Here is a 14,975-nt window from a genome sequence, read left to right as displayed (position 1 = left end):
TTGTCTGACCCTGGTTTGGGTCAAAATAGGGCTTTTTTTTTTTTAACTTGTGACCGTCATTTTACTTACACTTGACATTTTTTGCAACCCATGGTATATTGGTATATATAAAGCTCATATGCAAGTCAAATATTCATTCACCAATAAGTAAATCTCTCTGGCCCCTTGATATGTGAATTTTACATAAATGGTTCTATAATTTGGGCTGGAGAGATACAGTATAGGGATTAAGGCACTTACCCTTCACCTGGCTCACCCAGTTTCATTCCAGGCCTGACATCTGATCCCTAGAGTATGACCAGGAGTGAGCACAGAAACAGGAATAATTCCCGCATGAGCGTCACTGGATGTGGCCCAGAAACAAGTAGCAAAAGTCATTTTTGTGATGTATAAAGGGAAAATATCAAGTATTCAGTGCTAGAGAGATAGCACAAAGAACTGGAGTGCTTGCTTTGCATGTGGGAGACCAGGTTTGATTTCTGGAACTTTATCTCTCGAGCAGTACTAGGTATGGCACAAAAATTTAAACTATATATGAAAGCAGGGGAAAAACTTAAGTTCACCAAGAAGCATTATTACAGTATTAATGACTTTTGAGGTATTTGCCTCTGAAGAACTACTACTTTAAGTAATTCTAGAGAATTATGAGGACTAGAGTGATAGTATAAACATGATTCAATTCCATGTATGGCATGATCTCCCCAAGCCATACGGGAATTGACCCTGAGAATTGAACTGAGTAGTCTCTAAGCATAGCCAAGTGTGACCCTGAAAGTCTGAATAACAAAAAAGAAAAAAATTAGTAACTTATAAATACTTCCTTTATTGATTAGATAAAATGACTGTCCTAATTTCAGTATGAAATAGTTTAGGAGAAAGTAAAGAGTAGAGAAATAAGGACTGGAGTGCAATCCTAGCTCATGAATGTTCCAGATTTGATTCCCACCATCTTATGGTCCCCTGAACAATGCTGGGATAATCCTGTTGGTCCTGACACAGCTGGGCCCAAGCATCACCAGGCCACACATCATCAGCTGGGATCCCTTGTCTTTCTTGAACTCTGCTTCGGAAGACATCCCCATATCCTCCAAGTAGATGAAAATTTAGAACCAGGTATAGTTTGAAATTATTAATTTAATAGTAGAAAGAGTTCATCTTAATAGTACATACCTATAAAGTTGTAGAGGGGAAAAATAGTCATTTTCAAGTTATTATTATCAAAATGTCTGTGCTATGGTAGATCTTTGGATGCCTTTTCCTTCGCTGTTAAAGGGCTAAAAATAGTACTTGGCGCAAAAATGGTATCTCATATTGATTGAATGAGTGTGCGAACTGTCATTACAAATACATTTTAGTATGTGTGCTGCACACTTGATTGTGTTTGGGGCCATATCTAGCTCAGTGATCAGAAATCACCTCATTACTCAGGGTTCACTCCTTGTGTAGGTTTGGGGACCATGTCAGTCAGGATCCTTGAGTATAAAGCATGCTCCTGCTCATTAAGCTACTCTTTGGCTCAGGAAAGAGACTCTTAAAAATCAGTAGGAGTAGGTTTCTGCATTTGGAAATTCTTATAGAAAACTCTTGTTCGCTTTCATATAAGGCAGTATCAAACTGATAACCTTTGGGGGCTGAAGAGAGAGCACAGATAGCACATGGGGAGAACTATAATGTTCCCTCAAGCACTTCTAGGAGTACTCACTGAGCACAGAGACAAACTCCCCAGAGCTTTCTGAACAACATTGGGTATGATCCAGAACCAAAAAAATTCCCTGAAAAAATTTGAACAGTTGTTAATAAACTGCCATCTTTTTCTTCCTGTGTCTAAAATGTACACATAATGCTAGTTCACTGAATTTATACAGCTGTTGTTAAATCTGTTTACTTGGGGAAGTACACTTGTTTCAACCTTCATATTTATAAAGATGAGGGATTTATTTTTATTGTCCCAAAACAAATGGAACCAAAATGTTAAACACTTTTTTTTTAATAGATTAGACAACTTAAAATTTGGGGGTGGTGTTTATAACTAAAGTTTAGATTGACCCAAAAGTAGGGTACCTTTCACTTTCTATAATAGTCACATGTGACACTAGCTTAAGTAAATTCATATTGGGCTAGGGAGAGAGAGCTCAAGGGGCTAGAGTGAATTCTGTCTTGTGGTGGACGTCTGAATTTGATCCCCAGCAGCACAGTCCCCTGAGCACCACCGTAAGCAGTCTGCAAAGCATTGCACTGTGAGTAGCTCCTGAGCACCAGTAGCTGTGGCTCACAAACCAAAAACTTGAAAAAGTAAATCCATGTTCTGCTAGACTTGTCATCGTATAGTACCTTTGATGAACAGTCACCACTGTATAGATGACAAATCAAGTCCCTTACCAGATAAACAAGGTAACAGGATTGCTCGGTATTACTGTTCAGGGTCTCACCGTCATTTGATTAAAGCAAAATAGAAACTTTATAGAAAAGATTCTATGAACTAGCAAGAAAGCTTTATCTTTAAAAACCTATATTAATTCAGAATTTCAATAACTCAACGAACCGCTTTCTCTCTTAATAATAGAATTTCCTTCTCTGAGTAACAAGGGAGGAAAGACCCGGGTGTCTTTCCTTCCTTGTTTCTCAGTAAGAGAAATTTGCTTAGTTGATACTAAATTTTAACCTTGATTACAAATATAAGGTTCTTAAGTGTATATTAGAAGGAACAGATTTTCTTTGCATGGCCCTACAGTGTTGCTTTCCTTTTATAAGAGACTCTGTTTGCTTTCTCACCTCTGTTGATTTATTCAGCTTGTAACCTAGAAACCATCTAAAAAGGAAGGAAGTCAGAGATGTGTATTTCTGGGCAGTAACTGAAGTAGTTTCCTCTTCCTCCTCTAACCTGGTTTAGAGGCCAGAAAAAAACCTTTCCTTCCCCCCAAGCCCCTCTAACAACAACAATCACAAAATACAGCAGTAAGAAAAGAAAAATTAACAGTACTCCTTCACTTCCTAAAGGCAGTAAGAAAGGTGTAAGCTACAAGAACCATCAATGTGAAAAGACTAAAGTACTGCTCTCTTCAAAGTGGTGCTTTTTTTCCTTTCTGAAAGGTGCAAATTAAAAAAAAAAATTTTAAGAACAGAGAAGAATCTAAGGACCTAAGCAATTTATGCTTGATGTCAAATGGTTTCTCTATTGGTTTTATTTGTACTAGAAATTTACTATAGAAACAGAACAACCTAACAATATATATTTTTTAAACATGAGGGCTGAAAAGATGGTATAACAGCTAAGGTGCTTGCCTGGCTTGGACTCACTCAGTTTTGTCCATAGCACCTCATAATAGTCTCCTAAGCCTGCCTGGAGTGATCCCAGGAGTCAGTTTTGAGTACCAGAAGGTGGCCCCATACTAACACCTCCCCACCCCCCTGCAGGGATTGAAGAGAGAACTCAAGGGCTGAGCACATGTTTGGGGTTTTGTTTGTGTTTTGGGGTCATAGCCAGCTGTGCTCTGGGCTCACTCCTGATCTGCACTCAGGGGCTTAGGGGACCATATGGAATGCCAGGTATTGAACCCAGGTTGGCTTTGTGCAAGCCAGATGCCCTACCTGCTGTACTCAATCCTGTCCCTAAGTGCGTGTTTTGCATTCTGGAGACCCGGGTTGAATCCTAGTCATTGTGTGGTCCTCTGAGCACTGCTAGGACTGATACCACCACTATCCCTCTCCCTCACAGACCAGGGGTAGTAGCCCCTGATCACCACTGGGTATGCTGACCAAATAAAATTTTTAGACCCAACTTAAATATTGTAGAGGTGTAGTTTTCAATTAATTGCACTTTTCTGCATCTTCCTTTATGTTAAGTCTTGACTTTGGAGTTATTACTACAGTGGGAGGAAAAACATGTGGTGGGGTGTTAGGAGTTGCATTGGTAATAGTGCCAAGAATTGTACCATCATAGTCAGTGTCACACTCAGTGATGTGTACAAGAGTTATAACTGGTCACAAGCATGCTAGGCAAGCACTCTCCTCAGTGAGCAATGGCCCCTATGTTTTTTTCATCATAATAACAGAAACAGTAAAATTCAGCTATGATGAAATGAAATAGTTATTAATATTTTTGTTGATGTTGACTATTTATCTTATAAAATTTCATTTTAAATATTAGTAAGCATATTTCAACATTGTGATAGATTGTTTGGTATGAGCTGTTCTTTGTACTATTTCTGTAGGAAATTGATAGAACTTGAAGGACAAAGAGGGTGTTTTTTAAAAATGTATTTATTTATTTTGAGCTACATCTTGTAATACTCAGGGCTTACTCCTGACTGTGTTCAGGGATCATTCCTGATGATGCTCAGGGGACCCTATGCTGTGCAAGGCAAGCAGTTATCTCTGTGGTCCCAAGACAGCTGTTTTAGTTTGTGTTTTGTTTTTGTTAGGGGCCACATCTGGCTGTGCTCTGGGCTCTGTGCTGCAGATCATTCCTAGCAGTGCTCAGGTGACACTACGTGATGCCTGGAGATTGAACCCAGGTTTATTGCATATAAGGCAAGTGCCTTACTCATTACTCTCTCTAGTCCTAAGATAGCTGTTTTTAGTACTCATTTAATATATAGTCAAACATGAATTTTGTTACACTCCGAGATGAACCCTGTGAAGTATTAAGGTCATTCTCGAAAGAATTGTCAGTCATATCATGGTTGTTATAAAATTTATTCAGAATGTGACGTAAGTGGTCAGACTGATAGTACAGTGGGTAGGACTTAACTTACTGGGTTCATCCTTTAAAAAAAAATTTCATTATGTGTAGTGTACATTCTCAGTTGAGACTAATCACATTTCAGGTGCTCAGTTGACTTACGTGTTTAGTGGCTACTGGATGAGCCAGTCCAATTCTAGAGTTTAGAAAGAAACTAAGAACATGTTAGATAACCCAGAAAAACAAATATTTTAGACTTTCAAATTACAGTTCTTTATGACAGGATTAATTTGGGTTTTTGTGGGCGGGACCAGACTGCAGGGTCAGGGGTCCATATGCAGTACCAGGGATCAAACCTGGGTTGGCAGCTTGCAAGGCATGTGCCCTACTTGCTGTACTGTTGCTCCAACCGTAGATTAAAATTTTTTGTTTGTTTGTTTTGTTTTTGCTTTTTGGGTTACACCCGGCAGGGCTTAACTCCTGGCAGTGCTCAGGGGACCATGTGGGATGCTGGGAATCGAACCCAGGTCAGCTGAGCGCAAGGCAAAAGCCCTACCCGCTGTGCTATCGCTCCAGCCCTGATTAAAATGTTTTTAAAAGAGAAACCTTCAGAATATTTTTTTAAAATCTGCTGAAATAAACGTTTTACATGTTGTTTTTTGGTTTGCATTTGAGCTTGGTGACTTTGTCTTTAAATTTCACTCAAACTGTTGCTCTATAAACATTTAAATTTTTTCCGAGAATTTTTTTTACACTGGTACATTTTTAAATAAGATCATAAAATTAAAAATAGTTTTCCTGAAAAAAATAATTTAATCGCTTAAAATTTTGCTTCATTTTTACCAACTTGAGCAATGCATATTACTTGTTTTCTGCAGTTTCTCACCTTGGTAAATGTGAAAAGCAAAAACTTTGTATTTGCATTTGTCTTATGAAGGAGACAGTAAACTTGAGCTTTCAGTCTCGCCACTAGTCTGTCTTTGTCTGTTGTTAAAATTATGAGCCAGTCTCTATGGCCGCAGCCAAATGAGTAATCACCAGTAATGTGACTCGTGCTGGAAGTGACTCCATCAGCACCTGTGACGGGGGATTAGTTACAGTTTACAGAGCACCGCCTCTTCCCTTCTCTCAGTGTGCCCTCAGCCAAGCGCTCGTTCTCATTTGGGTGTCTGCGCTGCTGGAAGCTACCGCAGTGTGTTTCCACGCAGACAGTACAGTGGGAAAAGCTTTCTCTAGCTGATGGATGGCTGTTCTCTCTATTTGGAGTATCGTACCGGTTATGTAAGCGACCTCGGGAGAAATTATCCTGACCCAGATCGGAGGATGCAGTAGTGCTTCAGCTGCAGGATTTCTTAGTCGTTAACACCACAGTGCTGATGACAAAGAGCGAGTTGTAATCCTCATCACTGCCAGGGCTGAGCCAGAGCCGACAGAAAATCGTCATTTGCTCGTTGGAGACTTGTTAGGTTACAGCCGCTGCTTCGTTCTGTGGTCTTGGCTTTTCTTCCTATACAATGACGACGCTGCAAGTGAGCTCAGAAAAGCTTGGTTTGAGAGCCATTTGCCTGTGATTTTTGAAGACTAAAGAAGAATTTTGTCTTGGTAAAAAAATACTGCACAAAACCAAAATGGAAATAACAGCTATACTTCTTGACCTTTGAAGTCGTGTGGTGGATTTCTGAGATTTAAAGACACTTTAAAATTCTCAAGAACAAAGTACGGTTTGTATTTTTCTGCTTCCTTTTTCTCTTTTGTCTTAATTTACATTTGGTTTTGTTTCTCAACCTTTGGAATTAAGGTCATTGCCTTTTTAGATCTAGTTTTAGTGTCATTATTTTTAAGAAATTTTAACTTTCATTTGTTTAGAAGAGGTTTATTTTATAAGAGGGTAAATTTTAAAACTAAAGTTTAAGTACAAAATCGAGTTGTTTTTAAGATTGGGTTTTTTAAGTTGAATGTTTTAAGCGGAGTGGGGATTTTTATTTCGTGAGGGGTTGTGCGTGGAGGGGGCTGTATTCCTATCCCCACCCCCAACTTGTTTTCTAACAGTATCATGTTTTTCTATAGAGCTGCTTGGGTGGGAATGTGGACTTTGTTCTTTTAAGTCGCTCCTTCTCCCCAGCCCCCCCAAAACCTTGACTTCTAAAATGTTCCTTATATTATTTGCTGTTCACTATTTTCCTTTAGTAAAAATTTTATCAGTTCGTAGTTAATGAGCTTGATTTTTTTTTTTAAACTTGGAGAAGGAAATGTTAAATGTTAACTGGTGATTGTTAGAAACTGAAGGCATAGACTCTGAATGTTTAATGGTGTTTAATGGTGAGGTTTAACTTGGTTTGTTTGAGCAGCTGAGCTGTATTTGAGAGCTGTAGCTGATTTATTTTAAAAATGTTTTTTTTCGAGGAGGGCTCATCTGTTGGCCTCTTCCTCATGTGAATGGAATGTGGTGCAGCATGGAGCCCCAAACAGGATACAGTTGTTCTGAGCATTCTTCCTACCATGCTATAGCATGGTAGGGCCTAGTAGAAATGCAGGATCTCGACTAAGCATTTATTTTGGTTTCATCCTATTTTTAAAGTATTGTTAACCCTGAAAGGGTCTTAAAAGAAGTCTTAACCCATTAGACTTCTTTTTCAACTTAAATATCGGTACTTATTTTTTTTTTTAAACTGGTGCCTTTCATTTGACTTTTCAAGGCCTTTATCTAGTATTAAATAATTGTTATTAGGGCCATATTCTGTTGACTTTCTTCTGATGGTAGCTCACCGCTTCCCCTTAGGCTGTGGAAGTTCCTCATAGAATGATATATCTTTAGCGTATTGGATTACTTAGTTATGCATGAGTTCTACTTTCTTTACATTTCTGTGTATGTAGGCCCATACAGTATTTACAATTGATTCATCATAAAAGCTGTAGGACCCATTTGCTCTAATATTTTTATCTTTAAGCTAACAGTATTTGCCTTTGAAATGTGTTCAGTGTGGAAACAAAAATAATAGTTATGTAGGCTATTTGCCACTCAAAAAAAAAATCAGGATATATTTTATTTTAACAAAGTGGTGTCTGAAGTTTTTCCATAAAGCAGGAACAGTCACACATTTTCAGTGTTATCATTCAATGCATATTGGAACATTTTTTTTAACAAGTACTACTGTTTTTATCAGTACTTGGTTAGAACACAGTGGTAGTTTAAAATATAATTTATTTAAATTTAGAAATCTTAGGCATTTGCATTTTAAGAAGCATTGTATACTTTGTACTTTCATTTGTAGGTAAGTATATATTAGGAATGACATTATAAACTTTTTTTTTTTTTTTGTATTTTGGTAGCCAGATTCTACTACTGACTTTTAGATACCTTAAAAAATAGAAATCTTTAATTTTAACCTAGAAATGAAATCTTTTTCCTCCATAATTCTAATTTAAATTATAATAAACTGTCCTGTTGAAATTTACCCTTAGAACTCTGACCCCCCCCCTCACCCTCCCCCACTTTGAAAACAGTTCCGAGCGGTTCTCTTCACAAGAATGTTTTTCTTATTATAAAATGGCTAGGTCTCATAGGAAATGCAAACCACCTGTATTATTTGCGTAAGAAAGAAGCACTCAGACAGGGGTTTTACTTCTTTTTTTCAAATCCTACTTAATTGAATTGTATCTTTAGCAACTTAGATAATACCTTTTGTGAACCTTTTTGTTAACCTTCACCAGTTGACCTGACATGTTACTGTTTGAAAAGAAGTAAGAGCATTTGATAAAGTTCAAGGATTAAAAGTCCTCTTGAGAAGGTGCCAGTGTTTCTAGTTAACTAAACACAAAGTTATATTATGAAAAATATACATATTTTATGTTACAAAATGGTAGACATTTTAACGTCTAAAAAGCTTCTTGGATTCTTAGAAACTTTAATCATTTGCTACATTAAACAGTAGAATTTTATGCAGTGACAGTTTTAGAAATTCAGTCTTGGGTGAGTGAAGATTGTTAACTAGCAGTAGTGACAATATAGTTGAGTAATTTGTATTTTGAAAATTAATTTCTCATCCAAATAAAAAATACATATATATATAGTGCTTTTGTAGGTCATGAGGAAGGTGGATCTTCCAGCGATTATATTTTCTAATCATAATACTGAAAATAAGTGGGGCTATCAGAATTTTCTTGTGTTCTTTCCAATTAGAAAAGATCTTTTTAATTTATGGTGTTGGATAGTATAAAAACAGGCATTTTAAAAATGATTGTTACGTTTAAGTTTTTCAAAAACACTTTTAACAAGATTCCATGATGAGTGAAATTGGAAACTTTAAAAGTAATTTTCAAATAAAAATTTTTCCCAGAGTTTATTAGTGTGATTAGCAAGATGTTATATTTCTTTAAAAAGTAGTAAGAGAAGGGGGAAGCACAATGGCTTTGGATCTCCTGAAGATTTTTACTGTCTTTGACTAGAGGTTTGGTTTATATCCAAATGGTCAAGCAAAATTTTTGCCCTGTAGCAAGAAAGATTTCTTGGATGAACTCGGTGATTGTTGATTCCATTTACCAAATTTAGATTCTTTTATCAAAAGCCACTATATACTTTCAAGATGGTGGAACCTCGTTTTCATTTTTACGTTTTTTGCAACAGTAATTTGAATATGACTCCCTTTTGGGAGTGACAGTGAAAAAAATGTCTAAAGTACTTTTATTTAATTCCTCTTCTTTTACTTCTGTCACTCCCACACCCATGCCCAGTCTTAAGGAAAATCTTTTTTTAATTCTGTTTTGTTTTTGTTTTTAAATAAAGTATCGGATGAACACTGATTCCCCCAGCCCCCTCCTCCCTTTTTTGGTAGTAGAACTCAGGGAGGGACTTTACTTACGAAAAGGTGGGTTTGTGTTAGTACTTAATACTTCTTTCTTTTCCTGCTCCCTTCCCCCATGCCACTCTCACAGAAGCAGCTGGATTTTTATTTGTGCTTTGGGCTGGGGCGGGGGTGGCAGTGCACAGGGCGGAGTTTAAAGACCAGATGCATCCTGATCATTTAAAATCCTTGATGTGGATAAACTAGGGGAAAAAACTCTGCATGGAAGTCTCATCTATTATGTTTTATAAGGAATAAAACATAAGATGTTTTGCAAGATTTTTTTTCTCTTACCCAGTTTACTTTTTCAGAAGCAATCTTTTTTAAGTTTAGAAAATTTTATACACACATATTCTTGATTATTGTTCTTTATGTGAATGGAGGCTTAGCTAACTAGGATTTTTTCTTCTTCCTTATGAAATCTACTTCATTCCTGTATGATAGATATTAAATACTCTATTCTTGAATACAAAAGCATTACTTTAGGTAATATGAAAACTCTTAAACCATTGTGACTACAATACATTGTATTAATTACCATTAAATTTTTCTTTTCATCTTACAGACTTTCAAACCCCTAGTTGAAAAAAGTATACCCAGTTCAATCACTGCGGTAGAATTCCTTGTAGATAAACAACTGGATTTTTTAACTGAAGATAGTGCCTTTCAGCCCTACCAGGTAAGAGATTTTAGGTTGCTTTTTAAAAATTAATAATCATTAAGCTTCACTTATATTCATATATTATTTTAAATACTCATTTTAGCCAATATTTAGATATGCAAGAAAACCAGTACATCAAACAAATTTTGATTAGAGGGTAAGTGATGTATCAAGTGTGTACTGAGCACCTAGGAGCAGTATTCTATTTCTAGAATGGGAATAAAAGTGAGCAAAAAATTAGACCTTGCCAATCTTAGAAATGTTCATTATTATAAAATAACTGGTTAGATATTAGTATAAACTATCTTTGTCTCCAAGTCTAAAGTTCAAGAATTAGGTCAATTAGTGTAATTAAATAAGATTAGTACATAATGTATGCATGCATACCAGTTTAGCATAATAGTAATTCATTTTCTTAAATGTTAATTTTCCTTGAGGTGTTCTTTGTTTTTGAATTTAGTTCCCAAATGTTATAATTAATTATAAATACATTTGTCATGTGGAGATATTTTAGTATGCTGCTTTTACATTTTAACCCATGTGAAGGAACTCATCAAAATTATGTTAAATTGTTGTGGATTTTTCTCCCCCAGTGAATCCTGTCAGTTTTTTCAGATATAAATGAAATATATTTCACATATAAGTATCATTTCTGTATTTGAATTCCAGATTGAATTAAATTGCATGCTTCTAAGTTTAGTATAGTTGAAATACTTTATATTTAATTGCACTGAAAGTAAGAGTGAGTAAAGTAAGTTTTGTTTTTACAATGAAACTAAAAGTCAGTATATTTAATTTTTAAATATTGACTTTTAAGAATAAAATGTAAAGATTTCACATGGAATGAACAAGGGCTTAAGTTAATGAACTGTAATTTGTTGTATATGGAGTTAAGATACTTAGGTAATTAAAGTACTTATGTACTTCCATTGCATCTAGTAAAATTAGATGATAGTTCTGCCATGTAAATGTTATTTCTTACTGAAGTGTACGCAGGTGTACTTTATTCTCTATGCATTATTTTTCTATTAAATCTCCTTGTCTGCATACTGATACTTTTGTTCTTTGTTTGCAATATTTTTAAGCTAAAAAAATGCATAGCAAGTCCCAGTTTAATACTGGAAGTATTAGAGCATTTCCCTAGGGTTTTGTATTATTTGTTTTTAGTTATGAACTTGATTTAGTTTCCTATAGGTCATAGCTTAATTTTTTTTCATTCCAAACATCGGGTTTATAGAAAACCCTAACACCCTTCCAACTTGAATGTTTTAATCTCTGTTGTTGCTGAGTAGCATTCTGGAAGATTTTGCTTGGATTTGATTTAGAGAAGTGAAATCATTATGTTGAAAGTATGTTTAAAAATAAACTCTTGCCAGGTGGCCCCAAACTCTACAATGTGTTTATTAATATTAAAGTAAGGAAAAGGTGTCCTAGCATTTTTATAATTGTTTTTTGTTCATTTTAAAACGCTTTTAGATTCCAGTAATTATTTTCATCTTATAAAAGTAAGAAACACAAGAAAGAAAAAGCTTTAAAGTCTTAACTGACATGGTGAATTTTATGATATTCTTGGTTAGTAAGCCATTTATATTGCTTCTAGTTAGTATAAGTAAATTGACCTCTGTCCTAGAAAGGAGTTTGTATCTTCCAGAGGTGAAGTGATCTACTTGACATGTTAACTGTTATTAACAATTAATTTCTCAGTTTGAAGGAATTAGGAGAAACTATTTGTTACAATCTTTAGGTTCCAGTTTATTTGATTCTAGAATTTCTAAAAAGTTTTAGACGTAATGATTGGCTTACACTAGAACTTTTTTCTGTGGTATTTTAAAATAAGATTTAAAAATATATTTTCTTCCTTATGTTCAGTTGATTGAAAATTTCTTCCAGAAACCTAAGATGATTTACTCTCTTTCTTTTGAAAAAATTTTTTAGATAAATTTGTGGAGGACAGATACTTAGTATGTAAAGCAAAAGTAGAATTTAAATAATTGCAGTGGCTATCCCAGAGCATTTTTCTCCAACCAGTTATCTAAACACTATATTAAATTACTTGGATTCTACACATGGCAGATGTAACTGGCACAGATTTTGTAAATAGTGCTTTGAAATATCTTAATTTTAGGATAATGCTGTGGTGCATTAAGAGTAGTTCAGGAGATTAAGCAAGTTTTAACAATGGTTTTCTTTAAATTTCATGAGGCAGTTTTTCTGAATCTCAGTGCTGATTGTTCTTTTAGAATTCTGAAAGTGTGATAAGGAAAAAAGCTTTGGAACTGGCTTGTGTATCTTAGTTTTAAAACATGTGGTGTTTGGCTGAGAGTTCAATTATGTAGTTAATTAATTTCACAGTGGGGGTTACCATCCAACATCTTGGTCCTTGAATTTTTTGCATTTCACTCTAGTCATATAGTCCCATAAGTTCTTTCTTAGTTACATAGTCCTTTTTTGTTGTTGCTGTTGTTTTTAACATAGCAGTGACATAAAATATGAATAAGTGGTTAGGATGATTTGGAATGAATATAGATCATTTCCCTTTTAGGTCACCACTTTGACTTCTATTCTCATAAATAATGCCAGTGAATTGGATATCAGCTATCATATGCTAAGTTCATTACCCTGGTGTGTGGTTTTTCTTTTTTATATGATGGTTGAAGTTGGGGTGCCAACCGACATACAGATTTTATTTTTCAGAGTTTTTATTCCTCTCATGGTGCTTAGGATCAGATATAAGGTTCTAGGGGCTGTCATTTAGCAATGATAGAGATAGTACAGTGCTTGCTTTGCCCATTGACAACCAAAGTTCAATCCCTTTCACCCTCCCTGTATGGTCTCTTGAGCACTGATGTGACCCAAAAACAAAAAAAGAAAAGAAGCAAATATAAGACTTTATACATGTAAGCTACCACTGAACTGTTTCCCTGGCCCAGTTTTCAACATTTTAGAAAGAAAATTTATGGGAAATAAATCAACATCTTAACTGAAAATACAGCAGATACATATTTAGGTCACTGACAGAATACACCATGATATTCTTTGCTTTCCTTCCATGTGCACACAAATGAGTTTCTGCTTCCTCCCTTTAGATTTTCTGATCATGCCTGGCTACAATAAACTTTCTTTGAAGTAGAGGGGGGAAGGGAAAAGAGAGGAGGAAGTTGGAGGGAACTATAGCTTCTTACTATGCCTTTTAGCTGACTGAGAAAAAAAAAAGCAATATATGTATATTTAATGTATGCTAGGAATCAGACCCATGGGCCCTTATACATGCAAAGCTTGCTGTCTATAAATGGTTGGTTCTTAAAGATACTTTTTATAGTTTTGGAGTTTTTACATATATTTTTTTAATTTCTATGTGTTTTTTGTAGTCTTGCTTTACTTTGAAAAGGAGGCTTGCAAAAGGTTTTAAAACTGCACAAAGGTTTAAATTAATAATATAAAACATTTTGATAATAAATATGAACATTCAACTTTTAACATGGTTTTGAAATCATCTTGTTCTAGATTTTGGCTTCCAGCCAGATACACACCTGCAATTTGCAGGTTGGTTGCTTCATAAAGGATATAGAAGAGATTATTTCTTACCTGAAAGTTGTACATGACTCATATCAATTAATCTGGGTTGGTCTGGCTTGTTAGTCCAGTATTTTCTAGGGATCATAATCCTCTTTGCTTTTAAATGTAATAAAGGAAGAATATAAAGGGTACTAGTTTAAACCCATTAGAGTCTTTACAAGAAACAAAATATACTTGTCTAAAATAATTTGTTCTTATGTTTTTAAAATTCTGGGTCATAATGAGCTAGTCAGAATTTGAGGTAAGAGTGTAGTTTCTGCTACGCTTTTACTATAGATATTTATTTTACTGAATGCTAGTTTCAGTATTGTGCTGTGGATTTCTTTTCTCCCCCACATTTTGGGTGGGGGGCACACCTGGCTGTGTTCAGAGTATACTCTTGACTCTGTGCTTAAGGCCCAGTTCTAGTAGGGCTCAGGGGACCTTACAGTGTGCTGGAGGTCAAACCAGGTCTGCATTGTGTAAGGCAAGTACCCTATCTATTGTACTCTCTGGCCTCTGTACTGTGAATATCTGATTGAAGGAAGAGCTGGAACCAGCCCATACATTCTCCTAGTACACGTACCAAAGACTTATTAAAAGACACATCTCTCTCTCTCTCTCTCTCTCTCTCTCTCTCTCTCTCTCTCTCTCTCTCTCTCCTCCCCCTCTCTCTCTCTCTCCCTCCCTCTCTCCCTCCCTCTCTCTCTCCCTCCCTCTCCCCCTCTCTCTCTCCCTTTCTCCCTCTCTCCTCTCTCCCTCCATGTTTAGGTCCATTTAGCCCTCAGTGTTCCCAGAAATGATATTATAGTATATAAATTTATTGGTATTTTCAGTCTATCCATAAGATAGTTGTAACTGAGCACATCTGATTTACTGCAAGTAACTAAAATGATTTCCCAGTAGTTTTAAGTAATGAAGTATAGCAGAATTTTGTACTTACTCTAAACATTTGTTATTGTTCTAAGAAATTTGGAATTGTTTCATAATAAGGATTATATAACCAGAGTGATGTAAAAGTTGCACCTCAGCAAAAGTAGACAGCTGGTTGGTGCTTCTTACTAATTCTAATGCTTTGATTTTTAGATATCACACAGGGGTGGGGTGTTCAGGGCTTTCTCTTGGCTTTGAGTTCTGTGAGCCCTGTGTGTCAAATAGGGACCACCAGCATAGAAGGCAAATGCCTTAACTCCTCTTGATACTTGCTACCTCCTCGCTGGTCCCTTAAAGGTTTTTT

General features: G+C 35.7%; 1 protein-coding gene across 3 annotated transcripts in view; it reads left to right on the top strand.

Moving 5' to 3' along the window:
* JMJD1C (jumonji domain containing 1C) overlaps nucleotides 1–14,975 on the top strand; it is a 217,069-nt gene that overhangs the window by 111,946 nt on the left and 90,148 nt on the right. For 2 of the 3 annotated variants that reach the window (XM_055138890.1, XM_055138889.1), the window contains exon 3: nucleotides 10,088–10,201. Coding sequence is in view for 1 of the 3 variants with exons in the window: in XM_055138889.1 (XP_054994864.1) it covers nucleotides 10,088–10,201 (114 nt within the window). In the remaining 2 variants the exon portion in view is untranslated. Of the gene's footprint in view, nucleotides 1–5,832; nucleotides 6,398–10,087; nucleotides 10,202–14,975 lie in introns of those variants that run through there. The other variant, XM_055138891.1, reaches the window with a different exon arrangement.

The sequence above is a fragment of the Sorex araneus genome, chromosome 5 (assembly GCF_027595985.1).
Source record: "Sorex araneus isolate mSorAra2 chromosome 5, mSorAra2.pri, whole genome shotgun sequence".
NCBI classification, from domain to species: domain Eukaryota; kingdom Metazoa; phylum Chordata; class Mammalia; order Eulipotyphla; family Soricidae; genus Sorex; species Sorex araneus.
The sequence above is the reverse complement of the archived record's forward strand: the minus strand, read 5'-3'. Positions and strand labels throughout refer to the sequence as shown.